We start from the raw sequence: 18,567 nt of genomic DNA, 5'->3' as shown, positions 1-18,567 counted from the left end.
CCAAGTTGAGGGAATTAATTAGACTATATTCTGAGCTGGCCAGGCCTGATCAAGACTATTACATTCAGTCCTGCATGCCTGATTTTAGGAAGGATATAGACAAGTTGGAGCAGGTTTATAGAAAGGCAAGAAAGATGATAAGAGATATGGGGAAGAAAACGTATAAAGAAAGGTTGAAAGAGCTGGGCATACTCAGCCTGGTAAAGAGAAGACTGAGAGGAAACATGATTGATGAGATGGCAGGCCTGTTTTATCTGCCATAGAATGTAGGACCTAATGATCTGAAGTTACAGGAGAAAAGATTTCAACTGAGCATTAGAAGTAACTTCTTGATAGTAAGAGTAGTTCAGCAATGGAACCAACTGCCTAGAGAGGTGTGGGTTATCCTTCTCTGGACATTTTCAAAAAGAGGTTGGGTAGCTACTTACAGAGGATGCTATAGTTGGAGACCTGCACTAAGCAGAGAGTTGGACTCAATGGCTCATGCAGCCCCCAATTCTATGATGCTATAAGAATTATTTAAAATGTGAACAGTGGTGGCACTATCTCTGAGGAACAGACAAAAGGGTGTTTTCCAGTTTCTCCAACTTCACAGGGATTGAAGTGTAGATATACCAGTTGGTCACAACATCTATCAAAAAATTCCCCTACACAGCAAAGATACAATTATCAGTGAGTACATAATAAAATATTCTAATGTTTTTGAAAGGTTTCTTTATGGATTTCCTTCTCAGTTTGTGCTTCCTGATACTTTATAATGTTAACAACCTCTTCCAGGAAGGTCAAATCCCAGATGAATTCCTTAATCGCCTAATCATTAGCCATGGAATATTTTCAGAAATAATTTAGTCTTATACTTTACCTTCTAATCACAGTTAAGAGTCTCTGAGGCCTGTTACAGACTGCCAAAATAAAGCTGCTTCGTTCGGGTCTCTTTGGAGGTATGCTATTTAAATGATGCATGGGTCCTAAGAGTCCGGAGGTTGCGCCAAAGCCACACTCCATTCCTAAGCATAGGAGTGCAGCTTTGGTGCAGCTTCCGGATTCTTAGGATGTGTGCATCATTTAAACAGCATACCTCCAAAGAGACCCGAAGCAGCTTTATTTTGGCAGTCTGTAACAGGCCAGAATTAATTGTTTAGTTATGGTGAGAAACATTTATAGATTTATAGATCTGTCTGTCTGTCTGTCTGTCTGTCTCAGAGCAATGACTGAGATATTACAGGCTCATTTTTTGTTGTTGCTGTGTACTTTCAAGTCTTTTCTGATTCATGGTGACCCTACGATCACCAGATTTTCTGGGGCTAAATGTGTGTAACTCTCCTAAGATCACTCAGTGGGTTTCTATGGCCAAGTGTGGAATCGAACCCTAGTCTCCAATGCTCAAACCACTACACCATGCAGGATCTCATTACAGGTTCATGCAGGTTGCTGAACAGTGTCACACAGAAGTATTTTTTTAATTACAGACCCATGCAGACGGCTATTAAAACATACTTCGATGTGGCACTGTTCAGCACACTGGGAATTAATAACTCAAAATGACTCAATCTTAAATTAAGATCAATATATCTTGCCTTCAGTTAGTGACTAGTGCTGAAGATACTGTATATAAGGGAGAAATTACCAGGAGTAACTGGTTACAGATGGGCCAACATCTACCAGAAGGGGATTTGAAACAACAGAGTTATATCAAGCAATTAACATTTATTACATTAAAACCCTGCCTTTCTGCCAATAAACAGCTGCCCAGTTAGCTAACTGTGGTAAACCAAAGAAATAAAGAAATACAATCAAAACACAAAGCTTAAAAATACAATTACAAATGGATGAACACAAGGATGCTTCCATCACCTATCCAGTAAAAGCTTCCCTCAGCAAGAAATCAGAAAAGATGCCAAAGGCCTGCCTGAATAATTAGGTCTTAAACTTTCAAGTCATTCAGTATTAGCAACCATTGCATGGATGAGCTGTAATATATTTGTGGTGTTTTTGTTCCTTAATCAAAATCCCACTTCTTCTTAAAGTTTGTTTCATTCTCTTGGGTTAAAAAGACCGTGACACTGGAAAACACCTAATGGAGCTTCTTTCCCTGAGGAGGAAAATATGTGGTGACACTAACACTTACTCAACTAATAGTTACATGTACTCAAGCTCTCCTAAGTTGCTAAGTGTCAAGCTGAAACAAAAAGGATCAAAAATAATGATTTAGCAATTACTGAAAGGATGTCAGGTTCTAAAAAACTACAACAATATCTAAAAGGACTGAATGCTAGGATGCATTTGTCAATTTCAATTTCAATTGGATGCTCAATTTCAACTAGCAGGATAAAAAATTCCACTGAAAACATAGCAAAGCAGACACGCTAAAGGAAATACAGGGAAGAAAATTATTTAAAATATAGATATTAGAATATAAGGGGCCCTGAAAGCACCAGAACCCATATGATCTTGGAAGCTAAGCAGGGTCAGCTCTAGTTAGTTCTTGGATGAGAGACTGCCACAGAATACCAGGTGCTGCAGGTTTTATTTCAGAGGAAGGCAAACTACCTCTGAGTGCTCCCTGCCTAAGAAAATCCTACTAAATTAATGAGGTTGACATAAGAATGTGTTATGAAATGACATTGTACAGAGGCACTTTAAAAATATGGTTAATAAAAATGGAACCCTGCAGGAGTAAGGTACCTGTGGTCCTTGAAATGCCACTGAAGTCCAACTGAATGGTCAACAATAATGAATGATCTACGCTGTAGCCATCTATAGGTAATTGGACTATACATATACTCCCCTGCTATAATACTTATTGAGCTAGAAGAAAACTCAACTGAGGGCAATGGAACTTCTTAGTAAACACAATGATTTGCACTATGAAAAAGCTTTGTGGTTTTGGCACAAATGCTTTTGATATCTGCTACCTTTACCTATATCTGTCAACTTGCAATCCCCAAACTGTACATCCAGTGTTATGCCTAAATATCCTAAAGGCACCAGATCCCATCTTGTAAACTAAACATGGCCAGCCCAGGTTAGTACTTGGATAGAATATGAACAACAAATAGCATGTGCTTCTTTCAGAAGAAGGAACTGTTAAAACCAACTCTGAGTATTCCGTGCCAAAGAAAACTCTATGAAATTAATTAGGTCACAATAAGTCAAAAGGCAACTTAAGCATGCACACACACATTTTAAAGTACGACTGGGACTACAGCCTCACAACAGAATACACAACACTACAAAACTATGAATCATAATCCATCTGAATAATCTCCTATTCTAGATGTGCCTGTATCTGCCCAAATGGACCAGGGAGAAACTGGAGACTCTCAAGTAAAAAAAAAAATCCTCTCAGTTATCAGGGGAATGCTGACACCGGCCCCTTCAGGAAAGGTCATATTCCTACCTAAAACCATCTATAAAAGTAACAAACCCACAAACAAATCAGTCAAGCCTTTGAATGCAGAGTTAATGCCAGAGAAAGAAGCTTTTTACTGAAAAACAACTGCTTTTCTAAACAGACAAACAGAATAGCATATTCACATGTTCTAAAACAGGTTAAGTTGTAAGCCAACAATAGCTGCAATGAAACCTACTAGCCTATGTGAAGCCGAAGGCTTTCATGGCTGGCATCCATAGATTTTTTGTGGGTTTTTCAGGCTAAGTGGCCATGTTCTAGAAGAGTTTCTTGTTAGGAAGAAACTCTTCTTGAACATGGCCACATAGCCCAAAAAACCCACAAAAAACTAGTGGCCTATGTTGGGAAAATAGCCCTTGCCTAAACATGGCATGGCCATGTTTCTTCATGCCTGTCTCATTGACATGTAAAGCAGAGGTGGTTGATTTGCTTTTGACATTGCAAAAGTCATGGAGGTTAAAGACAGTGAAGTATCCTCCCACCTTGCTTCTCTACTGTTGATTCAAGCAGTTTTATCCACAATGGGGTAGGGAGAAAAGAGTCTGAATCAACAGGTCATAAGAAAGGCAGGGATAGATTCAGCGTTCCTTCATGTACAGTATATAATTGTATTCTCTAATCTTCACACATGCACATGAACACAAACATACTTTAATCAACCAGGCAGACACATGTTTATAGACTGGTTCTCTTTCTGTGGGCCCCCACTTTAAAGGTTGGAGGGCATTTTTAGCAGAAAAATGGCTGCAGGGAAAGGTTAGATGTCATGTTTCCCATACCACCACTTAAATTCTAACACTCCTACACATTATTTGCCATTTCTAACCTGGAGGTAAGGGATGATTTAAAAATATGAGAATATTGTCTAATCTAGGCAATCAAAACAGTCAGAAACAGAACTCTCACAATTTTTTTGCCGGTGGCTAGAGGTCTCCACAGCCACTGGGTCAAGTCTGATAAGTAAATAGAAAGGCAATTTTTTACTTTCTGTGTTAAGGGGGGGGAGGCAAAGAGGGAGGGAGGAAGACTGGTGTCAAGGGTTTATTGCCTTAGGATCCCTTGTGGGCTGGGAGGTGATACAGAAGTATTTGAAATAAATAAATAAGGCTATAATTACCCCCCCCCCCCCCCCCCAAAAAAAAGGCCATGTAATTCCTTACCAATTCAGGCTAGCTTTTCTTAAAACTTTTTATTAATTTGAAAAGGGAGCATTAGTTTGTCTGGTAGAAATTACACAAAGTAAAAATAAAAGATAAAGATAAAGAATACATATTTGTTCTCAAGGGAGTTGGCTACTGCAGGTACAGACATGACCAGGATATTTACTGTATATACTCAAATATAAGTAAATCTCATGTATAAGTCTAGTTTGGGGGTTATGGATTTTGATATGACTCTTGGATAGGTTGAGGGTAAAATTTAGGGGCTTGTATAAAAGGATGTAAAGGACAAAGCAAAGGAAATCAGTGCAAAAGAACTTACAAAATTCCAGAAGACATAACTGTTTGTGGTCACCCTAAAGGCTGGGTGGATGAGGAGGGAGCTATTGTAAATTGTGGCTATACAATGTATATGGGAGGTGACCAGACACAAGCAAGGCTAAGAAAGTGTGCACACATGTATGTCAAAAAGGATGAAAAGGCAAAGCAAAGAAAACGGCTACTACATTAGCAGTTATTATGGACTTTAATATAATAAATTTGTCTGATTTTGACCCAGAAAAGCTGTCAAACAAGGCATATCTGTCAAATTCAAAGCCTTCAGAGCCTTTCAGTGATTCTTTGAGGGGAAGCACCAAAGAGCTGCCACTGCCACCATTTTCCTGCCCATTCAAAAAGGTCAGAAGCAGTGCTGCGGCAAAGACAGAAGAGGGGGTCAGTCCTAGGTGATCCTGGGATGGACTAAGCTCTAGCCTTTTGCCACTCTACTCAGAAAAATTCCTTTGATTCCTTTTTTGATAAGTTAAGGTATGGTATTTACATTGACCCATGGATAAGTAGAAACAGATTTTTCAGGTCAATTTTTGACTAAAATTTCTAGATTTATACAGGAGTATATACAGTAGGTATTAACAATTACAACAGGTTGCCCAAGAACAAAATTGCCATTCCTGACACATACACATAAATATGTTTTATGGTACAGATAAACTGTTTTACTGAATCCTTTCCTGTATTGTTATGTATTATTTATATGTATTATGCTATTATTTCTTAGATTGTATGCCATGGGCAGGTTTACTCTTATCTATTTTATTGTTTGTATGTACAGCGCTATGCAAATCTACAGCACTATATAAATAAAGCATAATAATAATAATAATAATAATAATAATAATAATAATAAATCTAGAATGTCAGCTCCATGTTTCCAACTCTCAATTACCAAGATATATATCCTCCACTTTTTAACTGCCTAGATAGAAACAGAAGAAGGTAAAAGGCAACTAACCTACATGGAATGAACACTCTGAACCCTGGAGACAGATTACAGGGTAATATGCTATTTTACCATTCTTATTTCTCTTTTTGTTCTATCAGACCTCATTCTAAATGCTTTATTAAAAAACTACAGTTAGAGCCAGGCTTACACACGTAACTGTACTGATCTCCCATGTAGATTCAAACCTTTTAATTTGAGGCACTCTTGGGTATTCAGCATAAGAGACAGACATTCCTTGGTGGAATTTCTTAATAAAACAAGCCAAGTTAATAAATGACCTCAAGCTATTCTGACCTGAAGGTTAAACAAACATCAGATAAATCAAGGGGAAGGTGGTGAATTGCCATTGACATGAGGACAATTATTTTTGCTCCTTTGTCTAGGAAGTTTAAAATTACTGTACTTCAAAAACCTAGTAGTATTCTGATTCTAGCTTAGTTGTAAGACATGCCAAAATGTTTATATTCTGAGAGACTTTGATATTCATTCTGGCACTCAGAACCTCATCATTCACTTTCCTGTATCTGCCTGAAATATCAACTTCGCTTCTCTTCTACAGCATTTTTCTACTGGGAATGTTTTTGTAAGTGTTTGTCCTCACAGAGCCCTTTCAGCATTTAAAGGCATGACAATATATACTGATCACCTTGTGTCACCTGATATTATTCATTTAAATGTGCAGTGTTACTTTGGCCTTTAGCAGCTGCTATTTATCTATGGAATGTCTATGGGTTTTGTATTGCCTTCCAGCAGAATTGGTGACTGAAAAGTGAAGAGCAGGAATGGAGATCAAGGTGAGGCCCCCAGAGGTTTTGGGGTTGCATCTCTTCACATTCCTCACCACTGACCATGCTGGCTATGTCTCCTTGAAGTTTGGTTCAACAACTTCTGGAGGGCTATAAATTCCCCATTCCTGGTGAAGAGCGTAACATACGACTCCATTATAATTGATAGATCACAGTTCGGCTAGATGTTCAAACTGCCTGCCAGTATATACCTCTGAGAAGATGGCAAACTGGTTACAACAAAATACCTGATCTGCGTTGAAGAGTTTCCTACGTAGTGAGTGGTACTGTCAAAAGCCTGCCTCATCCACAGTACACAGAAATGTATGGGTGAGAGACACTATCAATCCTAAGCACTTCTCCACTTGATAGAGCCAGCTCCCTGGTTTAAATTCCCTGGATAAAACAGGAGAGCAGATGACTGAAGTGCCTGCACAAGATAGTTCAGGATGAATCCAATCATACATAGGCCAGGAACTGTCAAAAGATCTCATGATTGGCTATGAGGGCAGTGAAGAAAGCTTGCTTCTTTCCCACAGTTATGTCTACCCAAGGATATGGTAATGAAATGTGCTACAGACTAATTGACAGAACAGTCTGTGTCTTTCTGTTGGCAGTTTGCTTCATACTTTGTGGATAAAATCACCTTGAGTGGGACTCCAATACTGGGATAGGTCAGGCTAATATAATTTTGGCTACTGATTGTCCTGTTACATAGTATTCTTTTCAATCTGTAGATTTCAAATATATAGACAAGATGTCTAGAAGCGTTAAGGGCCAAGCATATCTTAAATCTGACAAGGTAGAACAATGGGCAAGAAAGGTGACAACTCTTTATGGGTTGTCCCCTCCTACCAAAAGGAGACAATAATAGAACCTTTCTTACTGAGGACTTCCCTTGACACAGAACATTTGACTAATTATAGGCCAGTGTTTTATGCAGCATTCTTGGCTAAAGTAACTGAGAAGATGCTGGCATTCCAACTCCAAGCACTTCTGGATAATTATCATTATCTTCACCCACTGAAGTCAGCATACAGGACTGAAACTGCTTTGTTTGCTCCAGCAGATGTCTGGAATCAGGGATTAGACAGGGGGTGACATCCCTATTAGTTCTTCTGGACCAGTCAGTGGTTTTCTGTGGTTCCAATTTGGTTGTATACAGAAGGTGGTGCTAGGAAACTCTTATTCCGATACCATGGCCTTTGGCATAAAGTATCCCACAAGATTCTACCTTTTCTCACATGTTTTTTCAAAATATGTAAGTGAAACAGATGGGAGAAATCATTCAGCATTTCAGACTGAAGTATCACCAATAAGCTAGCAGTGATCAGCTCTCTTGCTTCTTGTCACCTAACACCAGAGATGCAGTTTTTATCTCTGAACATTGCCTGGGTTTGATTACAGACTCAGTGATAGTGTACAAGCTGAAATTAAAACCTAACAAGATGTAGGTGCTTCCAGTCAGTAGGAACTCTAACCTGGGAAATGGTCTTCAACTTGTTTGAGAAGGGTTATGCCCTCCCTGAAAAAGCAGGTTTGGGTGTACTCCTTAGCACTGTGCTGTTACTGGATTTTCATGTGACAGCTGTGACAATGAATATTTTCACACAAATCATTAGTGGGTTAACTACAAACTTTGATGATTTAGTCTGATGACTCAGTCATTCATACCTTATTTACACCACATCTAGACTACTGCACCATGCTCTACATGAGATTACCCTTAAGGAGTATTTAGAAGCTTAAGGAGCTATACAGACGCTCAAGAAAAGGCGGCATGAAGCTGCCTTTTCTAAAAAGCTTACCAACCACATCACTGGTCCCACAGGCGTGTGAAGGCGCACAGAGCCACCACACTAGTGGGAAGTGAATGAGTCTCATGTGTAGCCATATTCTAACCCCAGCAACCACACCGCCAGGTCCAAGGATGCTGTAAAGGTAGATGGAGCAAACACACGGGGCGGTAGCAAACATGCTTTGCCGTGGTGCTCCTTTAATTTTTTTTCATGTTCCAGCCGGAGACTGTGCAGGAACAAAGAAGTAATCACTGCCAAGTGAACAGCTATGTTGGCATCACTGTGTACCTGCACACTGTAAGAGGTACCGACATCATGGATGCCACATTGCCCGTGTGGCCTGCACTGGCAGTCAGCCTACAATGCACAGGCACAGAAGCTGCTGCAATGATGGTCCCATTGACCACTCCAACAGCCACATACATAGACAACAGTAGTGATGACCCAGATGACACAGCAGAGACAACTGCTAGAGTGGGTGCCCCAGTGACTCTGCAGTGTACCCCCGGTGCTGCCACCTTGATGTTATGGAAGAGGCAGTCACACCGCTATTGGATGCTCCCTAAAATCACTGACTGGTGAGACAGGTTTGTCACATGCATCTGGTCTGATGAGCAATGGAGGTTATTCTTCTGAATGCCCTGTGCCATCTTTTAGACTAGTGAAAATACTGCGTCCAGAACTGGAGAGGTCAGACACTATGATGAGGAAAGCCATTCCGGTGGAGAAGAGGGTGGTCATGGCCATCTGGACACTTGCACACAAAAGCAGCTACAACCAGGCCTCGGAGCAGTTTGGGGTTGGTCCTGCCACTGTGAGGGAAGTGTTGGTGCAGTTTGCCCTGGCCATGGAGAAGCTACTGCTGTCACAGACCATGTACTTGGGGGACACACATCAGGTAAGGAAAGTCACACAACCTTCTTCTTTATCCTTGGCATGCCTGCACACCTGCGCATAATATGTCATCATTTACTGTACATCTGCTCATGTTTCTACAACAGGAAATGACCTGGACTGATCTCCTGTATGGCAGAGTTGTCATTAATCCCCTCACTTCTCCCCCTTCTTGTCACCCACAGATCATAGAAGGCTTTGCTGAGCTCAACTTTCCACAAGTAGTGGGCAACATAGACAGTTGCCACTGTCTGATTGTGCCATCCTTGGGGTGATGGAATGACTTTGTGAACCGAAAGGACACCTATTCTGTCATCTTGCAGGGGACATGCAACCACAGAGGACACTTTGTGGATGTGGAACTTGGATGGGTGGGGTTGATGGAGGTGCCTTACTGCCCCACTCCTTGCGGCAGAAAAGAAGGAAGGGATTACCAGGAAGATAAAGTGTATAATTGGAAAAAATCAAAACCTACAAGTGTATCCAGAAAATCAGTATCCTTTGCTTATGAGTCACCTGACAATGCAACCAGCCCAGATAAAAACAAGAGTAATACCTCTCTAAATGTTAGCAGTGAGGACTCCATGGCCTCAACAGGACAGTCTTCATCTTTTTTAATGTAAGACAAGACAGACACACATATACCACAAGAAAACAGGCTACGACTTCTACCTTGTTCCCATGCAAAATAATATTGAAGACTAGGAGGTAGTTAATCTATATACAAGAGAATTCGCCCCTAACCAACTTCTGGTATTAAAAAAGGTTTATCATTTTTCCCCACATCTCAAACAAATAGTTTTCAAACAATGACTGAGGTGCAAGGACTACTCAGAAAAATTAAGCTTGCAGATTTCTTCAAAACTAATCAGCCTTATAAACAAAGGGAGGTAGGCAACTTTAGGGCCAAATCCACTTTTAATTCAGCTACAACAAATCATAATATCTTATCATTTGAACATATGATCCTTAAAGAATTAAGATTAGCCCAGGATCAATCCCCTACAATGTGGAATAATTAACACAATTAGAAAATTTGGCTTTAAAAGAACTGTGCGCCAACCTCAAGACATTATTTTTAAACCAGCCGATAATGGAGGCGCTATAGTAGTATGGGAGACTAAGGATTATATAGCTGAAGCCCATAGACAATTAGGAAACTTCATGCACTATGATCCATGTAGCCAGGATACTGAAAAAACTGCACCAGTTGCCCATTGTTTTCTGGGCTCCAATTCATATGTTGGCTTGTATCAATAGTTAAGTTTAAAGTAAGAAATGATGGCAAGAAAAAAAATATTGTGAACTAGTTATGTGTTCCATACAGTCTCAAGAGAATCACAAAATAGAAAATTTATCATCTACCTTTGGTAATGTCAAAAATTATGTGCAAGTCAAATTCACTCACATACTGCTACCTGAATCAATATGTCAGTCAAATATGTAAACAATTTTAAAAGAAATAGAATACATTAGGCAACCAGCAGCCATGGGAATGTAGACAGTAGACCCTGGGGCAATGAATTTTTTAATTAATTAAAAAAGAAAGTATTAAAAAGCTGGTCTCAACAAGCTAATTATAGGCATCACCAATGCTCAACAAATATCTTAAATGAGGAAAGCAAAGTTTTCCCATAGGAGGGAGGTGGAAGTTAACAATTCATAAGCAGAAACCCACTGCCTCTTGTATGCCTCTGTACATACAAACCAGGAGGAAATGGCTCAAATCCATGACAGTTGCGTTACAATATATCATAAACATCCTGTGACTCCAAGTCATAATAAAAACTATTTGTATTGACACCTTGTCATCTGCCACACCTCAGAAAACACACTGTTAAAGAAAGTTTCAAAACTATTATTATTATTATTGTGGAGCAGACACTTTTGTTGTTTTGCAAAAGTAGGTAGGATAATGCTACATTTACTATTTAGATATACCACTGTTTGTTCTCCTTCAGATGTAGAAGTAAGAGGGGCCCTTTTCTTGCACAAAAACTGAGATATACAGATTTCATCACATGCAAATTAGCACTGGGCATAAAAATTAATTAAGCTCTGCATACGAACATTCATTTTCTAATGCAAGTTTTTACACTAAAAAAGGAGACTTACCAAGTATGGCCAAACCCTGGCACTAGACATACAGATTAAGTGAAAATTCTGGCAATAAAGATACAATGCTCCTCCCTCAGGATTTGTGTAAGAACATATTTTGCTTTAAAAACACTAATAATATTTAAATTTTAATGCATTTGAATTTATACAAGTCAAAGATGCTTCTATTAAGAATTTGGTGACAAGTGGAAACATTTGCGAAAGGAAGTTACTGCTTTCCCATTCATGCTACAATGCACAAGCACTACACAGACAGCTTCCTATGCAAGTAAGGAGACATTATTCACTGTGATTGTTATTAACTTGATGTATAACCCAGCTTTCTTCATAAGAGCTCAGAGAACAATCTACAAAAAACTACAATCAAGATCACAATTTACAAACAATTTACAATCTCCAGTTAAATCTAAAATTATAATTAACTAAAATCAAAAATTAAAATGCCTGCTTAATACAATAAAAGTACTATGAAAAAGCAACAGTAAAAGACATAACGTAGAGTTTTCAGAACAGGCATAACATGTTGAGTCTTTGTTGCCTCTCTCACCGACTGGGCAGCAGCCTTTTGCACTAACTTCAGCCTCCAGACTGCCATCAAATGAAGAAGTCCCATGCAGACTGCCTTGCAATTATCCAATTGGGACTATTTCCCTTGATATACTGGAGCACAGCGCTATTGGTCCCCCACAAATGTTTTGGATGGGCCCTGGGCAGCATGACCCCAGTTCTCTCAAGTGCAGAGATGGAAAGGGTTCTCAGATGGCAATATTGGGTCCTGAAGCAGGAATCATAGAATCACAGAATCGTAGAGTTGGAAGAGAGCACAAGGTCCATCCAGTCCAACTCACCACTTCTGTCTGTTACAAATCGTAGCATACTTTAAGAATTCACTTCCCTTTTCCCTACATTTCTTGGTCACATGCAGAGAACTTGAAACAAGGACAATCTCACACTTATGACTGGAAAGCCACTCAAAACAAATTTGTGGAACCTGAATATTCTGAACAAAATGACCATTTTATGGTAGATTTCCACATGCATTGCTAATAGCACCTCAGAAACCTTATGGTCATGATCTGACCATTTTTAAAGAGGGAATGGCATGCTAATTTTTCTTCACTTGTATTCTTCACCAACCAACCACCACTTTTTCACAAATACAAAAACAAGACATTTTTAAAGTATTCAGGTTCTCACTGAAGAGTATCAAGAATCGATCAAAAACAGTTGTGGGACTTCTAGAAGGATTTTAAAGTTGTGGGGGGTGGGGTGAGGGTCATGAAACCACTAGCTGGATAACATTTTTATCTGAAAAAAAAGAGTACACTTACCAATATTTTGTTATCCACTTTATCACTTTTGACTTCAAGTTTAACTTTCTTTTTCACAGAAATTTTTATTTTCCTCCCAATAACATCCTTCACGCTCTCTGAAATGATACAGAAGACAAAATTGGTTTAATTATCAAGCAGCAAACAATGTTGCAACGGACCTGACAAGAAAAAACTTTTGCATCCAAAAAATGATTTCAACTGATTCAACATATACAGTATAGTCACCTGCTTTTTTAAATTCATTTTTTAAATGTTTATTAATCCTGTGTATGAATTAAAGTAGAGTGAGCCCTTGGTATCTGTTGGGGTTTGGTTCCACGAACAATGTTCCATCTTTCGGTTCATTCCTTAATCCAACTATAAATCCGTATCAGTGTTCTTCCTCACAATGTAGGCTTGCCAGGTTTTCAAAATAATAATAAGGAAAGTCAAGATTGAGGACACATGAGGTCAACTGTTAGAAAGTGGCTATTAACAAGAATGTGTTCTACTTAAATTCCAAATTAAAGTACTGATTTCAGTTAACGTAGTCATGCATTTTTCAGTAACGTTCAATAATATTGGATACATTCTCCAAATATAAGTTACTTTATGATGTACTTTATGAAAACACCTAGTTGGTTATGGGGGACATCAACAATCCTGAATCCATTTTAATCATATAAAAAGGTTTGACAACTATGATTAAAATTCAGAGTAATTTGACTCAAATTTGGTTACATTTACAGAACATTTGTACTTTTCATCACTCCCACACCCCAGAATATGAGGTTTTTGGTGTTTCATTGAGTCTATGTATGGGGAAAACGTTTCAGCCCTCAAATGAGAGCCATAGTAAGGGTTACCTGACAAACCTACCCCATATGCATCTGTCCTATTTATAACAAAATCTCCATCACCAATGCCCATTCAAAAAGGAACATGTGAGTGATCACATAGGACAGGTCATGCATACAGATAATAAAATGAGCTACAAATGCATTAGAGGCAAGGTATTCAAAAGCTGAACGAGAGAGCCCTCACTTTGGCTAAGGGATGGCCCTGGAGACACCATGGATGCCACCGTCACTGATACAGCTGCATATATCAGTGCATAATACAGCATGAAAGTACTTTTATCCAAGATGAAAATCATCTTGGATTCTTTTTAGTAAATAAGATAGCAGCATCCATAGTGTAATGTGATTAATTAAAAACTGACCTCTTAAGGATGAACAATGTTTCTGTATCAAGTACATATAGTAAGATACCAATAGAAGGTACTGTTGGGTCATTGGTAAAGGCACATATCATAAAGATTTTTTAACAAATCTGTTTTTTTAATAAATATTATTTTACATGTTTAAATGTTCAGGTAAAAGAAATTACTTCACTTAGATAATTGAGAAAAGCTAAACCAACATTAGAAGCTATATGTTGAAGTATATGACAGTATGTTGCCATGACCACCTTAAAGCAACTTAATGAATGCATCCTAGTATCATGTCTCTTATAACATTAACCGACAGTGTAGAATGGCAAGGTATCACTCCTGCAAGCTGATCTACTCAAAGCTGGCTGGACAGAGTGAAACTGGGGGAAATTTTGCTCTCTCTTGAAGACACAACAGGACCCTCAAAGCACACAAATTTGTATGACCAAGCTTTAATGCTGAACTCTGTCAGATGTTAGGGTAAGTGGTATTATATTAATCACAGTATATACTTTATATTTGCAGGGGAAGATAATTCAGCTTTTTTTCCCTTTCAAATAAGCAATGCTTTCTTTATTTATTTACCACCTTCCTCACAATATAGGTTATAACAGTATAGGTTAAAAAAATTGCAAGCCACGTTGTATATTAGCTTGTGTTTAAAATACACCTATCCTATGACATTTTATCAATTTAGGTGGCACTCCTGGGGTCTACGAACTGCATGTGATGTGGGAAGGGGGCTGGTATGGTCCTTGCCCACCTCAATGACTAGGAAATCAATACCACACTTCTAGAAACTTTGAGGAAAAGCAATCTGGGGTTTAATCACTGTTTGGGATGGCACCTCAAAAGAGCAGAAATTGTGCAACAACAGGAAATGGAGGTGATTAGAAACATTACTTCCAGGTTCACAAAACTAGTGCTATGCAATCTCAAAAGGTCTGCAACAGCCCTCCAACTCTCTAGGCCTGTCCACTCCTGACTTAGACACTTCCAGTCTGAATTCAATTTACTTATCCCCATCCTCTAGCAATGTTTAATATTAATGAGTTCCCTTCCAATTATCTAATAGAAAAAACAAAACAAAAACCTAACACTCTTTACTGCCAGCATCCAACAGCATTTCAACCAAGTTCCTCGTCTCACACAAAGTTCTAGAAACAAGAATTGATCCTTGCCATTGCTTTAGTTTCATCACACATGACAGTTTAGCTACCTGTTCACCATCACACCTATTGTGACATTGTTATATAGTTTGCAGTGTTTCCACAGACAATATCACCTGTTCATTGTTAACGGCCATCAAACCCCAATGCTGTTGGGAAATTGTTCACAACTTTCCCCCCCAACCACATTAACTTTTCTGATGGTTTGATATACTACTCAGATGAGGAGATAAGACATATGAGTATGTCACACAAATCAAAACCAGTTTATATCTTTTATCAAATTTTATTCTTGTATCACATCCTACTATGATGAGAAACAAAATCTAGGCTGAAGCTGTACAGATGACGGTCCTTAATGGATTCTCTTTAGTTTTCAGTGACAGAGTAGGAGGCAAAGAAATATGCCAGAATGTATTATCGTAATCATAAATATCCCACATCCTTCCCGGTCTGGGACTCAAAGTGGCTTATAAAGGTTAACACAGGGCCCAAACAGAAAGACCAAAATAAAGCTGCTTCAGGTCACTTTGAAGGTATGCTGTTTTAAATGATGCATGCATCCTAAGAGGCCAGAAGCTGCGCCAAAGCCACGATCCAGTCCTAAGGACTGGAGTGCAGCTTTGGCGCAGCTTCTGACCTCTTAAGATGCGTGTATCATTTAAACACCATACCTCCAAAGTGACCCAAAGAGGCTTTATTTTGGCCTGTCTGTTTGGGCCCACAAACACAGCTTTCAAAACACTCTGCTTACATGACCCTTGCAAAGTGCAACTGTTCCATCCATTCTCTACAGGTGATTTCAATAGGGCACCAGAAGTTTTATCAATGAACCACCTCTATTGCTGCAAGTCAGGATATATAGAACACTGCCTATTTTATCTAGCATTACAGGTTCTTTTTCAAAATATCTGTTGTATTTCTAAGAAAGAGGACACCAGGCTTTTAACATCTACAGGTAAACCCAGCCAAACTGTCTTCCACTTGTGTCTAGCTATTTTGCATTAGCAGTAAGGAAGAGGAATGATGAATGGTAGATTTGCTGCATTTGAAAAAACAAGAATAGTTTCTTTGCTGGACAAGCCAATACATCTCTTACTTTGTTTGTTGTTGTGTGCCTTCAAGTTGCTTGACTTATGGAGACCCTAAGGGGAACCTCTTATGGGGTTTTCTAAGGCTATGAGTGTGTGATTTGCCCAAGGTCACTCAGTGGGTTTCCATGGCCGAGCGTGGATTCAAACCCTGATCTCCAGAGTCACAGATCAATGCTCAAACCACTACACCATACTGGCTCAATCCATGATACAACCCTAGAAACTCTTCCTTTTAAGTAAGCTCCACTGAATCCAGGACTTACTCCATCTTAAACTGACATGCAAAGGCAATTGCCCTCTGCTTGTGTTTGTGGTGGCTAAAGCAAAGGAAATATTGTTAAACACTCAATGAGACACAATGAAACTTGCTAATACTGTAAGCCACCTTGGATCCCATTTTGGAAGAAAGGGAGGATATAAATGCAGTGAATAAATAATAAATAAGTTATCTTATTGTACAATGCCCTGAAAATGTGATCCCAGGACATCACATACAGGCTTCCAACATGTCAGAAAGTGGCTACTTATCCTGGTCATTTCTTAAAAACAAAACAAACAAAAAACAGGACAGCGTTTTTAACTGAAGGGCAAGCAACATTGGGAGGAAGGATCAAAAATCTTAGCTCCACCTACTAACAAATCATGAAACAAGCAGAAGTCTTTTTTAAAAAATAAAATACACCCCCTATGCGCAAGCAGAGTGTGCATAGCAACAGATGCTTTGGCAGTGTCCTCTCCCCCTTACGCACCTGAGTGGCTCTACAATATCTGCCAGCATCTGGGGAAGAGAGGGGTGTAGGAAGAATATCCTACCTTGTTCCCACTGGAGAAGGGAAGGTGAAGGAGCCCTTAGTTTTGCAGGAAAACTGAGATGCATTTGATAGGGTGAGGGAAAGAGAGGGAGGCAAAACAGTGGGAATGGAAACTGTACTGGGGACCATATCTATCTACTGTATCTATCTATCTGTTTCTCTCTATATACCTCCCATATGTGTGTGTGTGTGTGTGTGTGTATAAAGACCTGGGGGGACTGGAAAAGCCCCAGGGCTGCTGGGTGCTTTCCCCCTAAAGCCAAGTGCCAGCAGCAGGGTGACCATACACGTCCTCCTTTTCCTGGACATGTCCTACATTCCAGCCTTCCCTCCAGGAGGGATTCCAAAACGTCCTCCATGTTGCACATGACTAAGGAACACAATTTTATATTTATATGAGTGTTGTGAGCTTTTCTTTGGTCACTTCCAACATTTTTTTTTCTTGAACGTCCTACCTACAGCCGGTGGTGCTTTGGTGGCGAGGACATCTGGTCGTCCTGGCCAAGGGAATAAATGGGGATGATGGGCGGTGAGGGGACGAAGCAACCTTTCAGCCCACCTCATGGGGCTACTTACTATTGCTCCTGCTTGTTTGGGTCACAGGTGCCCAAAGCTGGACTGTGTTTGCCATAGTGGTGGGATTCAGAGCCATAGCCTTTCAGAGTCTGGGAAATCCAGGATGCCAAAGGATCTTGTGGCACCTTTGAGACCAACTGAAAGAAAGAAGCTGGGAGCATCTTCTTTCTTTCAGTTGGTCTCAAAGGTGCTACAAGATCCTTTGGCATCCTGGATTTCCCAGACTATGGAAGGCTTGGTTAAACCAGCAAATCTACTCCAAAGCAAAGATGGTGTCAAATAGGGAAAGGAGGGCTAGAGCTGCTTAGCTTTACCTCACAGACTACCACCATTAAGAGACCCACAGACACCTGAAGCCCCTTCCCAAGCATCCCTCAGGGAACACAAGCACCTCCACCTTTTCCGCCACACCTTCTTCCCCCCTTCCCCACAACATGGGGCCTTTAATGGCCAGGACAAGCCAATACACATTAATGGCCAGGACAAGCAAATGGAAATATAGAAAAGCAGGAAGGAGGAGTGGGTCCTTTAATATTTCTGAGAGGAAGAAAAGGCGCCTCTTCCTCCTTGGGGTCTCCCTTCAAGCCTCCCAAGTGGCCCTTAGGGAAGGCAAGGCAAGGCAAGGCAGGCTGGCCAGATGGCCCTCACCGCCAAGGAGGACGAGGCAGGGCGAAATGGAGGACACGCCAGACAAAATGGAGGACAGGGCCAAATGAAAGCAGGAAACCCTCATATAGATATAAAGGCAAGCTTCTTAGCCCTGGCCAAAATGGAGGACGTTTTGGGAATCTCTTCTGGGAAGAAGGTTAAGATGGAGGATATGTCCTGGAAATGGAGGACGTGCCTGGTCACCCTGAGGGAAGGAGGCAAAAAAGGAAGGAGGGAGGGAAGAGGGAAGAAAAGGAAAGAGGGAGGAAGGAGGGAAGGAAGGAAGGAAGGA

General features: G+C 40.0%; 1 protein-coding gene across 4 annotated transcripts in view; it reads right to left on the bottom strand.

Moving 5' to 3' along the window:
- The window catches only part of CARMIL1 (capping protein regulator and myosin 1 linker 1), a 193,970-nt gene that overhangs the window by 174,108 nt on the left and 1,295 nt on the right, over positions 1-18,567 (bottom strand). For all 4 annotated transcript variants that reach the window (XM_042461443.1, XM_042461446.1, XM_042461444.1 and 1 more), the window contains exon 2: positions 12,782-12,879. In XM_042461443.1, the coding sequence (XP_042317377.1) occupies positions 12,782-12,879 (98 nt within the window). The remainder of the gene's footprint in view (positions 1-12,781; positions 12,880-18,567) is intronic.

The sequence above is a fragment of the Sceloporus undulatus genome, chromosome 4, assembly GCF_019175285.1.
Source record: "Sceloporus undulatus isolate JIND9_A2432 ecotype Alabama chromosome 4, SceUnd_v1.1, whole genome shotgun sequence".
Taxonomy (NCBI): Eukaryota; Metazoa; Chordata; class Lepidosauria; order Squamata; family Phrynosomatidae; genus Sceloporus; species Sceloporus undulatus.
This window is presented reverse-complemented; position numbering and strand designations above follow the sequence as displayed.